Genomic DNA, 13,933 nt, shown 5'->3' on the forward strand with positions numbered 1-13,933 from the left:
GAGCTGGGGGCTTCATTGTGGGATGGCTGTTGACTACGTTCTCTCTCTTGTTGCTTACGATGTGTCTAGTTCCCCCCATCCCATTTTGATACAGAATTATGTTTACCAGATGGTAATCGATGATTCTGGGGTATCTTGTACGGTTCATAGCTTTCATGGGCCTGCGAGGGAGGTTGTTGGAGAGGGCTTTCTGGTCTACTGTTCGGTTGATGTGATTGATAGTGATTAGACTGTGAAGGTTTGAGGTATACAGCACAGCAGTACTGAGGGACGTAGACAGAAACACTGCGTTCTTGATTTCCTAAGTATTTCGGGAGTTCTATAGTCTCTTGACCGTAGAAAGGTAGTCTACAGGCAAGGGTTACCAGCTCAACCCCTACGCATGCAGAAAGTCAACCACAAAGCAGAAGTGAAATTGCAAGTATCATACTCCACTCAACCAATATCTGAGTAGTCCCAACCAGAACCCCCCAAAATCAAGCAAAACCCAGCTTATACCCCAGAACCACCCACAAGTACGCGACCCCGGTCTTGAGCACCGTCCACCACAGCCCCAACCCCATGAACCCAATCAACCGATTTAGCAGAATCAACCGCTCGGCATAGAACCGGGCCTCGCGGTCCCGCTCGCGCTGGGTGATCTCCCCGCGCCACACGCGGTCCATCTGCAGGGCATGCTGGGCCGCCTGCTCCGAGGCCTTGCCGAGATGGGACCGGAACCCCGTGAAGGCATCGCCCACCAGTACGAGCCGATCCTCGAAGAAGCTCGCCGTGGAGCACTGCGCCTCGCCGACCTTGGTCACGAACACGCGGGGCGTGAGCGAGACCACCTCCGCGAGCGGGGCGGTCATCTTGGGCAGGTGGGCGGCCAGCTGCGCGCGCCAGACCTCCGGGTCGACCAGCCCCTGCGGCACGGTGTTGGGATGGACCTTGCCGTGGATGTCGGTGAAGATCCTGGCCATCTCGGGGGACCCTTCAGGTAGAAAATAGTACCAGACCCAGTTGAGGAGGCGTTTCCCGGGTTCGACGTGCCCTTGTTCGGTGGGGATGAAGTAGCTTTTTATTCTCCGTTAGCATTCATACCGTTTAAACTAAGTCCGTTGAACAAGGAAAAAAGGACGGACCTAATAAAATACGTGCCCCGCAACAGCGTAAAATTCAGGCGATTCTCAAAATACTCCACCGTGCTCGCCGACAGCAACTTCTCCGGCACCGTGCCGCGCCACCCGATATAGCCGGCGTACTCCTTGCGCGTGGGCACCTGCAGCAGCCGGCGCACGGTCGAATGCACCCCGTCGGCGGCGAGCACCATCCCAGCGCGCGCCGTCTCCGTCGCCCCCGTCGTGACATCCACATAGTCCACCTCCACCAGCCCTTTACCCCCGTTGGCGGTCTGATCGTACCGTACCCCGGTCACCTGCTTGCCCGGCCGGTAGTCCACGTCCCCATCCCCGCGCTTGGGCCCCGGCGGGTGCGGCACGGCGGCGGACGCGAGCCCGTCGAAGTTGGCCCGCAGGATCAGGTACAGACAGCCCCAGTTGCTCATGTGGTGGCGCCAGCGCGTGTTGGCGACGCGGAGGTGGTTGCGGCGCCACGCGGCGCTCAGGTATTCCGTCGGGATGGCGGCCGGGCGCCCCGTCGCGTCGTATTTGTCGAGCAGCGCGACGACGCTGGGTCCGATCGAGACGCCGGATTCGTGGCTGTGGCGGTCTTTGGAGGGGTCTTGTTCCAGCACGATCACGTTGCTGCCTTGGCGTTTGAGTTGGAGGCCTTGCAGCAGGCCCGCGACAGAGCCGCCGATCTATTTAGTGGAAATTAGTGGGGTTAGTTTGGGGGAGAACAGGGTAGGGTTGGGGGTTGGGGGGTGGAGGGGGTGAGGGCTCGCACGATGATCACGGATTCGGGGACCATTGTTTCTGTAGGTTGGTTTGTCTGGGTCGAGTGGAAATCGGTGGGTACAAGAAGTGGACAATGGGGATATGTCGCCCAAGTATGGAATATAGGTAGGTTAGGGCAGTCGAATCAGCAGGAAGAGAGAAGGCGAACAAACGACCAGGAGAAATCAATGAAAAAGCGCAGTATTATGAAGAATGAACACACGGGTATCAACTCCCAACACGCCATGAGCCTGGTCAGCATCAGCAGCGCTTCTTCATGCATGCACCCGCATGGATTCTTCCACATGGTCGGAGAAATGAAACCCAATCAAGCCGAGGGTTGCATGACCGTCGGCGAGCCTCGATTCCCCCGATGTCGACACCTGGGGCAGGCAATCAATACCCCTTTGGGCGTAGGGCAGTTCGGGATTTCCGAATCTCCCGTTTAGGGCCAGAGGGAGTAAGCCCTATCTGACTGGATGATCGGAGCCTTGCAGCAATGCTAGCCTTCGTATTGCCCTTGTCTGACGAATTTACAGACAGTTCACATGGACTGTTTGTGAAGATAACTTCTCTGTAGCCATGCTCTGTTTGGAACGGGGGTCAGGCCCGTAATCAAGCTTTTAGCAGGCGTTGCTTACGTTCGGGAGATCATAATTTGTGTGTCTATGGCTTTAACATTGTTCTAAGAAGGATTGCAAACAACCGAGAACTAATACGGATATCAATACATATTCAGCAGCTCTCGCAGCAAATGCTCTACCTCGTCTATCTTGCTTCGCAGGTGGCTTCCCTGCTTTCTCATCGTCTGGTACAAGTGCTCGTTCGTCAGCCCCATGATTGCGCCCTGCGGGGAAACACCCGCCCCGTTCTCCTCCCATGCATGCACCATCGATCGCTCCATCCCAGATTCCCGAGTGACACCTTTGTGGTTGGCAAGGATACTTACACCATCCGGCAGCTCCAAAGCCGCCTCCGTCTCCTCCAGCGACCCCAGCAAGATGGCCACCGCCTTGCGCGCTCGTGTCGCCGTCTCCCGCACCGGGGTGTCAACACACCCACACGTGGGCTGGAGCTCCCCCAGCCGCAGGCCAAGGTACATGTCCGCGTCTTCCAGAAAGGGGTCCAGCGACGGCTGCCGCGTGGGATGCGAGGAGCAGTGCATGGCCGAGAGTTGGGACAACTGATCGTAGAGGTCGGTAAAGATGGCGGTGTAGATCCGGGTCAGGACCAGATAGCAGGAGAGAGTCAGTAGCTTCGTAGGGATATCGAATGCACTGGTCCAGGATAACGGTTCTGTGGCCGACGCTGCGAATCGGTTCGGCTCGTCTTCCGCCTCGCCCCCCTCCGTCCCCCTGTGGGCCGAGACCACTTTGTAGAAGCCCCGCGAAAGGAACAGTGCATCGCCAATGGGGTAGTTGTCGAGCGCATCACCACCCCCATGTTTCTGGTGATCCTGCGACACGGAAGCCGACGAGGCGCGGGAGCTTTGAGAGATCTGAGCTTCGTAGTGGGACATCTTGGCCAGAAGCCCGGTTAGAGTGGTAAAGTGGTCCTCAGCGGGAGATGGCCCCGCCGTCGTCGCAGCTACCATCTTTTTCGTTGCTGTTGTTGCTGTTGCTGTCGTCGTCGGTATTGATCTTCCTCCTTCCATCGAGTCATTCATCAGCGCATCCCCCTGTGCGAAGGACAGTAGAACCCTGTCCCAGTCGGTGTACATCGACAATCCCGCTATGTACTCGTCCGTAGCGCTCCCGGTAGAGGCTTCCAACCCCTCGTCCAGACCCGACAAATGATGCGCCGAGAAGTGCTGGGTGTTAATCAACAGGTCCGGTGGGTCGATCAATGCGGCCGAAGTCTTATCGCCCCATGGAAACGAACCCACAATCATCGCGTCAGTGTCCGCGAAGAGGTTGCCGTCTTTCTTCTCCGTCGCCTCAAGGGGCAGGGCGGGACACTCCAATGGTGAAGGCAGAGATGACAAAGATGAAGAGCACGAAGAGGAGGAGGGCGCGGAAGAAGATAATGAAGATGGAGGAAGCACAAAGGTGCCCATTCCCGGCAGTGGGGGCTGGGTCAAGACCTCCCGTTCCGTGCGCGTCAACTTGCGCGAGTGGGACTGTGATTGTGATTGCGATTGCGGTTGCGCTTCGGGCGGGTCCTCGTCTCCTCCCCGCAGTTTGTTACGACCCGTCTTCAGTCGTCGACTGTAGGTGCAGGACCGGGGGATCTTCGCCTTCGCGCAGCGTTGACAGGGCCCGGTGGGGTCGCCCGCGATCGAGGGCACGCAGCGCAGCTTGTGGGCGCGGCAGCGCTCACATGAGGCGCGGAGGCTGGGATTGCTGTCGCTCATGGTGGTAACTGGAGATAGTTGTTGAAAATGCGGTGTAGAAATGTATGGAAACAGAGCTATAGGTAGAGGATGGGATTTCCAATGGCTGTTGTTGAGCGTTGTCTGATTGAGTAGAGGGGGACATTAAAGTGGGCGGCGGGGAGGGATTTCTATGGGGCGGGCGGGAATTCTGGTGAAGGGGGGCTGAAGTGCTTCCGGAGGAATTGGTCGATTCTTTTCTCCGCCCACATGGACTGCTCTACTGCTCTCACTACTGCCTCCTCCTATCACCTTCCTGATACACACATTTAGTTATCTTCGTGTTCTGTTGTTTGCGCCGTATTGGCCGTCAGCCAACCCGGGACCGTGATAGATTTGAGCCAGGATCATGCTCCCTGGATTTGGTATTCCTGCCCTAACCCTCAAGAAGGTTAGAGTGAGGGGAGGGGGTGATGAGACAGAGACATATCGCTCGCTTATCATGCATATACGTTGTTATGTCCGTTTCAAATTGTTCTCCCAGTGGGCAATGGGCAGTAGGCAGTGGCGAGCGACGCGGTGGTGATGGTGTTGACTGCTGATAAAAAAGCCAAGTAATATAGAGTATAAGCACTAGCCATCTGAGTCCGACTCCGGTGGTGAATTAGCAAGCCACCCAACCATGCGTAGAAGCTTTACTGCCAATACGGACCAGGCACTAAAATTACCCCTCACCAAAGAAGGATCTAGATTCGTCAAGTCAATACTGCAGACATACGTCTCACTCTTCAGCCCCAGGTATATGAACCATAAGCCTAGAGGCTCGGGGGAAATAGCCGCTCTGGACCCGATAAGTTAACCAGATCAGGTCTGGTGTGAAGAAACCTTTTGCGGGTGGCGATAGGCTTGATGAGCCAAGATGGGGAGAGAGCTACTGGGAAATGCCCGGTTGGAGACAGAGCATAGGTAAATTACTGATCTAATCACTACCTACTAAGTACTTATCACTAATCATTTGGAGTTGGAGATGGAGGGGCTATCATCAGTACCCGGCAGGAAGTTCCTACTTGTTTGGAGAAAGGCTCTGCATGAGACAGATAATCAGAAGAGGGGGAAACTCTCCTGCCTAGATTACTGACTCTTGTTGTTTAAAACAATCTGATTCTCTGACTGAGTGAATGAGTGCTTGAACCATTGGGTGATGGGTGATTGGGTCTAATTGCGTCGTAATCGCGAGAAGTTGACAGGTTACTTCATGCTAACTGTACTGTACAGTACTTAGTGCGTAGTGGTGGTGATGCGGAAATACCCGCTGGCCCGTATCACCCGCAGCCAAGGAATGAGAGTCTCATTAGGTCTTACCTCCTCAGCATCGCACTTTCCACTCCGGGTATAGAAGTGTTTGATAGTAATAAAGGTATACGTAACTTAACTTATACTAACCTACTAAGAGCGGATCAGGGAGCATCAAAAGTGGGCTGCCGTCTTGGCGTGAAGCCACGCCCCGTATTTGTAAAACAGCACGGGCGCAGGAAGGAAGGCCAGCGCCAGAAACCCCAGCAAAGTATTGCCCCACCCATACCCCAGCGACTGGTACATCGCCGGCCCCGCCAACGGCAAAAAAGTACTGCAGATGAACCGTAGGACGTTGTTGGCCGCCAACGCTGAGGCTGACGCTGCCGATCCGAACAAGTCCACCAGATACAGCTGCGCAGGCATCTAAACAGGACACAAGGCACAGAACAAAAAAGTAAGCAATGGGTCACTAAGCGGAAGTAATGGTTAGTCTCAAGAGGGGCTTGCTTACCATAACGAAGAAGGAACCAAACCCTATCACAGTAGTACCGATGATGGGCACGATCCAGTGCACCTTGTAGTAAGCCGTCCAGCCATAGATGAAAAGACCGATCGCAACGCAGGGGCAGAAGTAGATCATCAGCAGAAGACGATACTCGGGTCGATGCTGTGTGACGCCATCCTTCTTCATGCGCGCCGCTGTCACACGGTCTCCCAGGGGTTTGGCAATAAACATACAACCGACCAACGACACGCCCAGTCCCAGATAGACCAGCCCGGAGGTCGCGGTGGTGAACCCGTATTGCTTCTCAAACACGTCCGTGAACGTGGTAAATAGAAGATACATGAGTCCAAAGATGAGAGCCATGTAGATTGAGATCACCAACAAGATGGGGGATCGGAACAAAAGCTTGGTGGGCCGTACGAGGGCTTGTAGCAGGACTTGCTGCGGCGGTCGGTTGTCTGTCATCTTGGATCGCAGATGCAAGTTCCCGGTCGCCACGCGAAGACGGGTTGCCTTACGCTCTAGCAGGACCTTGGGATGTGTCTCTCGCATCACCACCAAGGCGGCAATCCCAACCGCACCCCCGAAGATGGCGAGGAGCCAAAAGATCCAACGCCATCCGAGACCCGCGGCGACAAAGCCACCGATGAGAGGGCCAAGTACCTAATCACAGACGAGTATCTGGTCAGCACCTTCGCTTGTCATTCGTACCGAGTAGAGAGAGCGAGGGGCAACCCTACCGGTCCAGCCATAGGGCCCAAACTGTACAACGACATGGCGAGAGCGCGTTGCTGAATCACCGTCACATCGGCGATTGTCCCACCCCCCAAAGCCATTGGAGTCCCTCCTGCACAGCCGGAGATGAAACGACAAATCATAAAGGTGGCGAGGTTTTGACTCAGGGCGTTCCCGATCACGAACGCCACGAAAAATAGATTGGCGACATGATACACGGGTAAGCGGCCAAACACCTCGCTGAGAGAGGACATGAACATCGGACCCATGGCCAAGCCCAGAACATAGAGGGTGACGGCCAGAGTAGCCACCGTAGAGGAGTGATTATCGAAGGTATCGAGGACTTTGTTGATACCGGGGGCACACATGGTCGGGCCCATGTTCCTAAGATGGTAAGTGATTAGTGAATTGGCGGGATGGGTGGGTGAGGGTCAATTCTGCCTGGGGCCGGAAGGATTGCGCCGTACATGACCAAAGAAATCAAGGCCACCACGATGACATGGGCCCATCGCTTGCCACTGGACCAGTTGTGTGGGTTTTGTTGATCCTCAGGCCCATCCCAATCGACAATCTCGTCATTGGGGGTTGGTTTGTCTTCAACCAGACTCGTCTCGAGAGAGGCTGCGCTAACGGCCGTCTCGGTGTCTTCTTGTTTAGCCGCCATATCTGACTGTGTCTGTCAATCTGACTGTTTTTGCAATACTTGGATGAACTCGAATTTAGTTTGGTAATGTGTGTGTACATACTTCGGTGGTGAAAGTTTTTAAAGGTGAGAAGCTCCATCACACCACCGGAATCCGCCGTTAGCTACGTTGAAAAACACCAGACTAGAGGAGGGGGGATGGACAGGGAAGCTATCTCCGATTGAAAGTGTTCGGATCGTATATGCGGGCTTTCCTCCGATTAGGGCCGATGACCCCCGCCGATCCCGTATATACGGCGATTAGCCTCAGGCAGATAACACTAGTACTAGTCTCCGTGCTTAAGGCATCCACTGCTGCTGACTCCGCCTCACTCAAAGGACCAACACCCACTATGAACTCACCCATCATCCACCCCTCCTGCATCCATCCATCCATCCATCATTTAATTCATCCTCCGTTGATCCCTATTACTTATTGATGATTCTATCAAAATGTCCTCATCCAATGTCTCCATGTCGCAGGACCCACTTACCTCATCCGCCGGAATCCCTCCCGCCAAACCCCGTCGCCGGCGTGATAAACCCCAATTCTCCTGCAACGCGTGTCGTCAACGAAAGTCTCGATGCGATCGGCAACAGCCCACATGCTCCAGCTGTCTCTCGCGGGGTCAGACGTGCGTCTACCTGACGCCAAGGCCCGGAGCATCGTCCTCGTCGGCCCCGTCCAGCGGGACCTCCGGAGTCCATGACCGGCTCGTGCATCTGGAGCGTCTCGTTAAGTCGCTGATGGCCGATGGGGTGGTATCTCACCACCATAAGCCCCCGCAGCCACTGGCCACGCCCGATTCCAGTTCCAGCGGTGGTATTCGACAAGAGTCGGCCAGTGGCCTCGATACGCAGTCGGACTGCGGAAGCATGCAGATCACCAGTTCGGAGCTGCGGTATGTGGCCGGCGAACACTGGGCGGCCATCATGGACAGTATCGCCGACCTGAAAGCCCACTGTGACCGCGAGGAGCAGATCTCCCTGGCAGAGACGCCCACTCACCTCAATGAGGAGGAACCACCCCACTTCCGCCATGCTTTGTTGCTGTATGGGTGTCACCGGGCCACCTCGCGCGCGGAGATTATCGCGGCTTTGCCGCCCAAGGCCGCCGTCGACCGCTACATTTCCCGCTATTTCAACTATCTCGACCTAGTCGCATCCGGTGAGTCAGGCACTTCCCTTTTCCGCCCTTTTTGCTATTCTCCGACCGTCTCGAGATGGGGGTGGGCTGATTTCTGGAGGGTGTACTAGCTGCGGTACATGGGCCCAGCTTTCTTCGAGAGGCAAGTTGGCATATCTTCAGATCACCAGTGAGCCCATGCTGACTACAATCTTATAGTATGAGGCATTCTGGACTGATTCTAGCCGGGTGTCCATCGTATGGGTTGGCCTTCTCTTCAGCATGGTGTGTCTGGCGGTGATGGCTTCGGATACGACCGACGGGCCCGAAGCGGAGCAGAAGTCCCTCCAGATTGACCTCTACCGCGAGAAGATCGTGCAGTGCCTGGTCCTGGGCGAGTATACGAAGCCCGGGCAATATGTGCTGGAGACCGTCGTACACTATCTCTACATTGAGTTTGGCATCAACCCGGATGCGGATCGCAACATCTGGTTTTTGTTAGGACTGGAAGTCAATCTGGCGATGCGAATGGGCTACCACCGCGACCCCAGCCACTTCCCGGGCATCTCACCGTTGCAGGGAGAGATGCGACGACGACTCTGGGCCACCGTGTTGACGAGCGACATTCTCCTCTCCAGCCAGATGGGGATGCCACGGATGATCTGTGACTGGAAATGCGACACAGCCGAGCCGCGCAACCTCTACGACATGGACCTGGACCAGGAACTGACCCAACTACCACCGGCCCGACCCGAGACGGAACACACCACCGCGCTGGGAATTATCGCCCGACGCCGCATGATCATCGCGCTGGGCGCGATTGCCGATCTCGCGGACGCGGTCAAACCGGTCAGCTACGCGGAGATCATGCAAGCGGACAAAGCGCTGCACGAGGCGGTGGCCAGCATTCCCCCGCCGCTCCGCATCAAGCCGCTGACGGCGAGCGTGACCGACTCGCCGCAGGTGATCATGTCGCGGCTCTTCCTGGGCCATCTCCTATACAAGGGGCAGATCATGCTGCACCGACGGTTCCTGGAGATGCATGTTGCGGCCACGGCGTCAGCGACAGCGACTGGTGCTGGCGAGAACTTCAGCGAACAAGCCGTCGGAGAAGCCCCCTTCGCGTACTCGCGCACCGCCTGTATCGACGCCTCGCTGGGCACGTTACATATCCAGCACGTCCTCGACGAGGAGACATGCCCGGGCGGCCAGCTCCACGAGATGCGCTGGCGCATCACCTCCAGCATGAACCACCTCTTTCTGACGGCGACGATGATCCTCTGCTCACTGCTGCACCGGGCGCAGCCGCTCGGCGAGCGCACGGAAGAAGTCCTGGCTGCCTTGCGGCGGGCCCGCACCATCTGGATGCGGCGCAGTACCTCGTCCCGGGAGGCGAAACGCGCGACGGAGATCGTCAGCCTGACCCTTGCGCGCGCCGGGGACGGGAATCGGAGTGCGACGAGCGCCGAGGAGGACAGCGAGCCGATGGTGGTGACGCAGAACGCGCCGACGGTCACCAGCAGTGACTTTACCACAGGGTTGGGGATGACCACCTGGTCGCATTCCATGGATCTGAGTGAAGGTAGGCCGAATCAACTCCACATTTTCATGACCCTTTCGTGTCTGACTCCGCCTAGCCGACCGACGGATGATCCCGTCAATGCTGGGACCGTACCCGCCCCCGCAGTACACAGGGATGGATTATTCCTTCCCCATGATGGACGACTGGTTACAGATGCAATGGCTGGGTCCGCAGGAGGCAGATCCGTTCTTTCCCGGATGACTTACATTTGTCAGGATCAAATGTTTACTACTGGGAATAACACCATTGTGAAGACTCTTATCACCGCTGTCAGATCTGCGATCGTGATCATAGTAAGTGATTAGCTATATTGCCAAATTCATCTATCTCCCTTAAGGATGTGGATGATGGATGAATTCTAGCTACGTAGGCTATCGAAGGAACTACCTTAGGTAGCTAAGACCCACCGAGGAGTACGGCAGACCATGTACCGGTCCAACCGGCGAGGACCGCGAACAATATCCTGTTCAATAAAATGCAGATTAGAAGGGGACGCTCTTGAGAACTATAATCACCAGGAACAGACTGCAGTGGTGAGACTACTATGGGAAATGGTTCCTCCGTGGTGCCGTACTACAACAGTCACTGCAGACGTGATATCTATTATCTCCAGTCAGCTTTTCTACATATTATAACTCCAGTCAGGGAGGATCCCTTTAACGTGTGTGGTGCAATCACAATATACATCAGGCGCACGCCCCCACTCCGTAATCAGATTCGCTGGGAGGCTATCATAGAAGCTCAGGGGTAAGCGGGACACTAAGGTAGCTGCACACAACAGTTCACTCTTTCTTGTGAACCAACCCTAACCCTGAGTTGGCCATGTGAAGTTTTGTGAGAGCACTGAAAGAGGCCTTTGATCCACACAACTCAACTCGGAGATCGTCGATAGTTCTGTGCCGTACATCCATGTCCCTCCTTGCCGGGGCTTCCCTGCAGAAAGTTACGGTATATCAGGAATGCCGTTGGCGGACTCAGGGCCCGGGGGCGCATTAGTCTTGTCGAAATCATGATCCTCAAAGAAAAGCCTCCACCCTGGTATTCCGTTGCCACGCGCGTTCGGATCATATTGGAACACGGCATTTCGTCTCCATGGCTGATCCTTAATGGGGTCACTTTTATACTCCCCATTCTCATCGAAGATATATGGGACAGCGACTTACATCCTCGCCGCCGTGGGTGCTCCAGGAAGAAGTCTTACATTAGGCAAGTCACGTAGTTCTGCAAATTTCCCGTCGTAGTTTGCTAAGAAAGGATTTTTGGGTGATAGTTCCCTGCGAGGGTGCATAATATAGATGCGCGTGTCGTCCTCTGCCCCATTGAAGATGGTTGGGTCGAGGGCCGGGCCCACCCCGTCTCGTGGTTCATCACCAGAAATGAAATTGAGGACGCGTCTCTGGAAGGTTGCTCGTCGTAATAAACTAGGATTCTCCCAGTAGTGTGCCTAGAAAAGAAGGGTTAGCTGCGCTAATGATCCATAGGGATTGAATGACCCTGGGCCTAGACCTAAATGGTGCTGCTCGAGCAAGCTTCCCATGCCGGTCTTGAGCTGGGTTGGACACTTGACATCGAAAGGGGAAGTCTTTTAATGTGTGATGTTGCATACCATGTAGACCCCTGTTCTAGACACCACTGTTACGACAGTACACCCCATAAGACCCGTGGTGGCGATTTGAAAGGCACCACCATCTTAAAATCTTCGCTGCTGGGCCATCGACTCACTGGTCTCGATACGGCCTCGATATTGAACTATCGGCAGAGGCTCCCCGATAATACGGATCCCAAGCTCTCTTAAGTAGGTCTGCTTGTTTTGGAACGTAATCTCGGATACCGGCAAGGGTCAGGTCCGTAAAGGCACGCGGGTGGAGGCTTGTCCTTTCCACAAGCTGATGAGATGCGTTGCTATCACCTGGGACTTCGGTGAGGCGAAGCCCGTAGCTGCGTCTATTCAAGCTACCGGAGCAACCTTCTGAGGCTGGACCACATAAAGCACGGCATGAAGGAGTATCTGGGTCATCCCAAGTGCTTGCACCGCATTCAGGATCACTAAAGAGGGTCAGACAAGGTACCGTGAGGGAGCTGGGTTAACCTTACGCTCGGGGATATACAAAGTGGCTCTTGTTGGCCTCCACCCCAAACGAGGTGGCTCTCAACTCCCCTACCTGGGAGTAAGTGAAGGATTTATCGGCGCCGATGAGTTTCCACCAAAGCGCTATGGAGATCAAAAGCCCCCATTTCAAGGTATGTGACATGGTTATGTTGGTCTCGCAGGATCTTCAACCTTGCTGCTCTTTTGAAGGAGAAATACTTAAAGACAAGCTGAATAATCTAGCCTCAGCAATGGAAGACACAGCAAGAAATGAATGTGGAAGGATAGTGAGCAGTATTATCTGGGCTCGCTTGACAACCTTTGTAACATTTCTGAGGATTAGAAAAATATGGGAAAGGTGGCCTTGAATTACCCGTGATCCTATTCTGTAAATTGAGGTTACATCGCCTGCTAAATCCCATAAATGAAAAGCCAAGGCATTACCAGGGTACCTCTGTGCTTGGACTGTTGTTTGAGATCTAGACTTCCACACCATGGCTCTTCTAAATAGTCCAATCTAATCGACTCTTATCTTCTGTTGGTAGGTACAACTAGTCTTCTGGCGTCGGACCCTCTCCGGCTGATACCATGTAGAGCAGCCCCTGGCCGTCTGCCCCATGTGCTTTCTTTTGGTTCGTGGAAAAAGTACAGACTACCCAGGTCGTCATCCAGCCCTCGGAGCCGTAACAAACCCAGGTCTGGCATAGCTGTAGATAGCAAATGAAAAAGATGACTGAAACCTCCGGGCATTACAATCAATCCATCCAAGGTCAACTCTAGCAGCCTCGGGGACCGGCGGAAAAAGGTCATGATTGGGTTCTCGGACGCGTCGAGATCCTGAAGTTCATATCGCTTCAAGTCTGCAAATGCACAGGAAATACCTATCTGGTTGAAGAATTCCCGTTCTTCTCTGCACGCATCTGTTTCTTCAAAGTCGTCATCCTCCCACACGAGGTGTAGTTCTTCGAGGAAAGGGCACATGGTGAGGAGATCACAAAGCGACTGAATGTTCTGTCGGGCTTCGTTCGCGGTCAGCGGTAGACGCAAGTCCCGGACGCTGCACTCGAAATTGAATCCCCGGGTTGAGTGGCCTAGACTCAGGCAGAACTTGGTGCAATTTCGCAAGGATGTTGCTAAGGGGGTCCGGTGGCGTGACAAAGCAAGCGCGATATCGCTAAAAGCTAAGCTACATTGGCCGTTTTTGAAATGGTGATCATGCAAATAAGCGTCGCCAAAAATATCGAGTTCCTGGATTGGGATTTCCGTTCTCGCGATGGCAGAGATGGTCGCGTGGAACACCCGAGCTGTAACATCCCTGTCCCAAGTAGAGAAGTTGTCGACCTCCAGGGAGATAGACAGCGACAGCTGATTGCCCCGGTGGGATGCTGGCCGGTCGCGTATATTCGCGAATGCTTGGGCCAGTAGCTCGGTTGCGTCGAAATCAGAATCAGACTGCTCCGTGCGCTCGATACAGTCATACAGCGTGAGCCGTTGGAGCCAGAGGCCTACCTGTCCTGGCTGGGTGAAGCGAACCAGCTGTTCTAGCGCAGCCTCTGTTATTTTCACTCTCTTAGAAGGAGTAAAATCTCCGAGAAATAGCGGCAGTAGATATGTGGGATAAGATAGTACGTCCAGTCAGACGGAGCGCGCAGACATCCCGGAGATCGAGCCAGCTCACAATAGTGTCAACTAACTCGGTCGGAAGTGTCTCCATGATGATAGAGTAAGAC

General features: G+C 54.8%; 5 protein-coding genes across 5 annotated transcripts; 1 reads left to right on the forward strand and 4 right to left on the reverse strand.

Annotated features, from left to right (window-relative positions):
- Positions 1 to 476: 476 nt before the first annotated feature.
- ASPACDRAFT_45786 (uncharacterized protein) lies at positions 477 to 1,911 on the reverse strand (the record flags this gene model as incomplete). Its single annotated transcript, XM_020201677.1, has 3 exons — positions 477 to 1,056; positions 1,125 to 1,801; positions 1,888 to 1,911. The coding sequence occupies 3 exons, from the start codon at positions 1,909 to 1,911 to the stop codon at positions 477 to 479; spliced, it is 1,281 nt and encodes a 426-aa protein (XP_020054029.1).
- A 690-nt stretch (positions 1,912 to 2,601) lies between these two features.
- ASPACDRAFT_45787 (Zn(II)2Cys6 transcription factor domain-containing protein) lies at positions 2,602 to 4,230 on the reverse strand (the record flags this gene model as incomplete). Its single annotated transcript, XM_020201678.1, has 1 exon — positions 2,602 to 4,230. The coding sequence occupies one exon, from the start codon at positions 4,228 to 4,230 to the stop codon at positions 2,602 to 2,604; it is 1,629 nt and encodes a 542-aa protein (XP_020054030.1).
- Positions 4,231 to 5,655: 1,425 nt separating this feature from the next.
- On the reverse strand, positions 5,656 to 7,388 carry ASPACDRAFT_1858419 (MFS transporter; the record flags this gene model as incomplete). Its single annotated transcript, XM_020197610.1, has 4 exons — positions 5,656 to 5,907; positions 5,996 to 6,652; positions 6,730 to 7,108; positions 7,192 to 7,388. The coding sequence occupies 4 exons, from the start codon at positions 7,386 to 7,388 to the stop codon at positions 5,656 to 5,658; spliced, it is 1,485 nt and encodes a 494-aa protein (XP_020054031.1).
- Positions 7,389 to 7,859: 471 nt separating this feature from the next.
- On the forward strand, positions 7,860 to 10,315 carry ASPACDRAFT_45789 (putative transcription factor; the record flags this gene model as incomplete). Its single annotated transcript, XM_020201679.1, has 4 exons — positions 7,860 to 8,574; positions 8,683 to 8,699; positions 8,752 to 10,114; positions 10,170 to 10,315. 4 exons carry the CDS (start codon positions 7,860 to 7,862, stop codon positions 10,313 to 10,315), a joined length of 2,241 nt encoding a protein of 746 aa, XP_020054032.1.
- Positions 10,316 to 11,273: 958 nt separating this feature from the next.
- Positions 11,274 to 13,917, reverse strand: ASPACDRAFT_45790 (uncharacterized protein; the record flags this gene model as incomplete). The annotated part of the gene is made up of 3 exons (XM_020201680.1): positions 11,274 to 11,558; positions 12,957 to 13,756; positions 13,833 to 13,917. The coding sequence occupies 3 exons, from the start codon at positions 13,915 to 13,917 to the stop codon at positions 11,274 to 11,276; spliced, it is 1,170 nt and encodes a 389-aa protein (XP_020054033.1).
- Positions 13,918 to 13,933: the final 16 nt, after the last annotated feature.

The sequence above is a fragment of the Aspergillus aculeatus genome (assembly GCF_001890905.1).
Source record: "Aspergillus aculeatus ATCC 16872 unplaced genomic scaffold ASPACscaffold_13, whole genome shotgun sequence".
Classification (NCBI taxonomy): domain Eukaryota; kingdom Fungi; phylum Ascomycota; class Eurotiomycetes; order Eurotiales; family Aspergillaceae; genus Aspergillus; species Aspergillus aculeatus.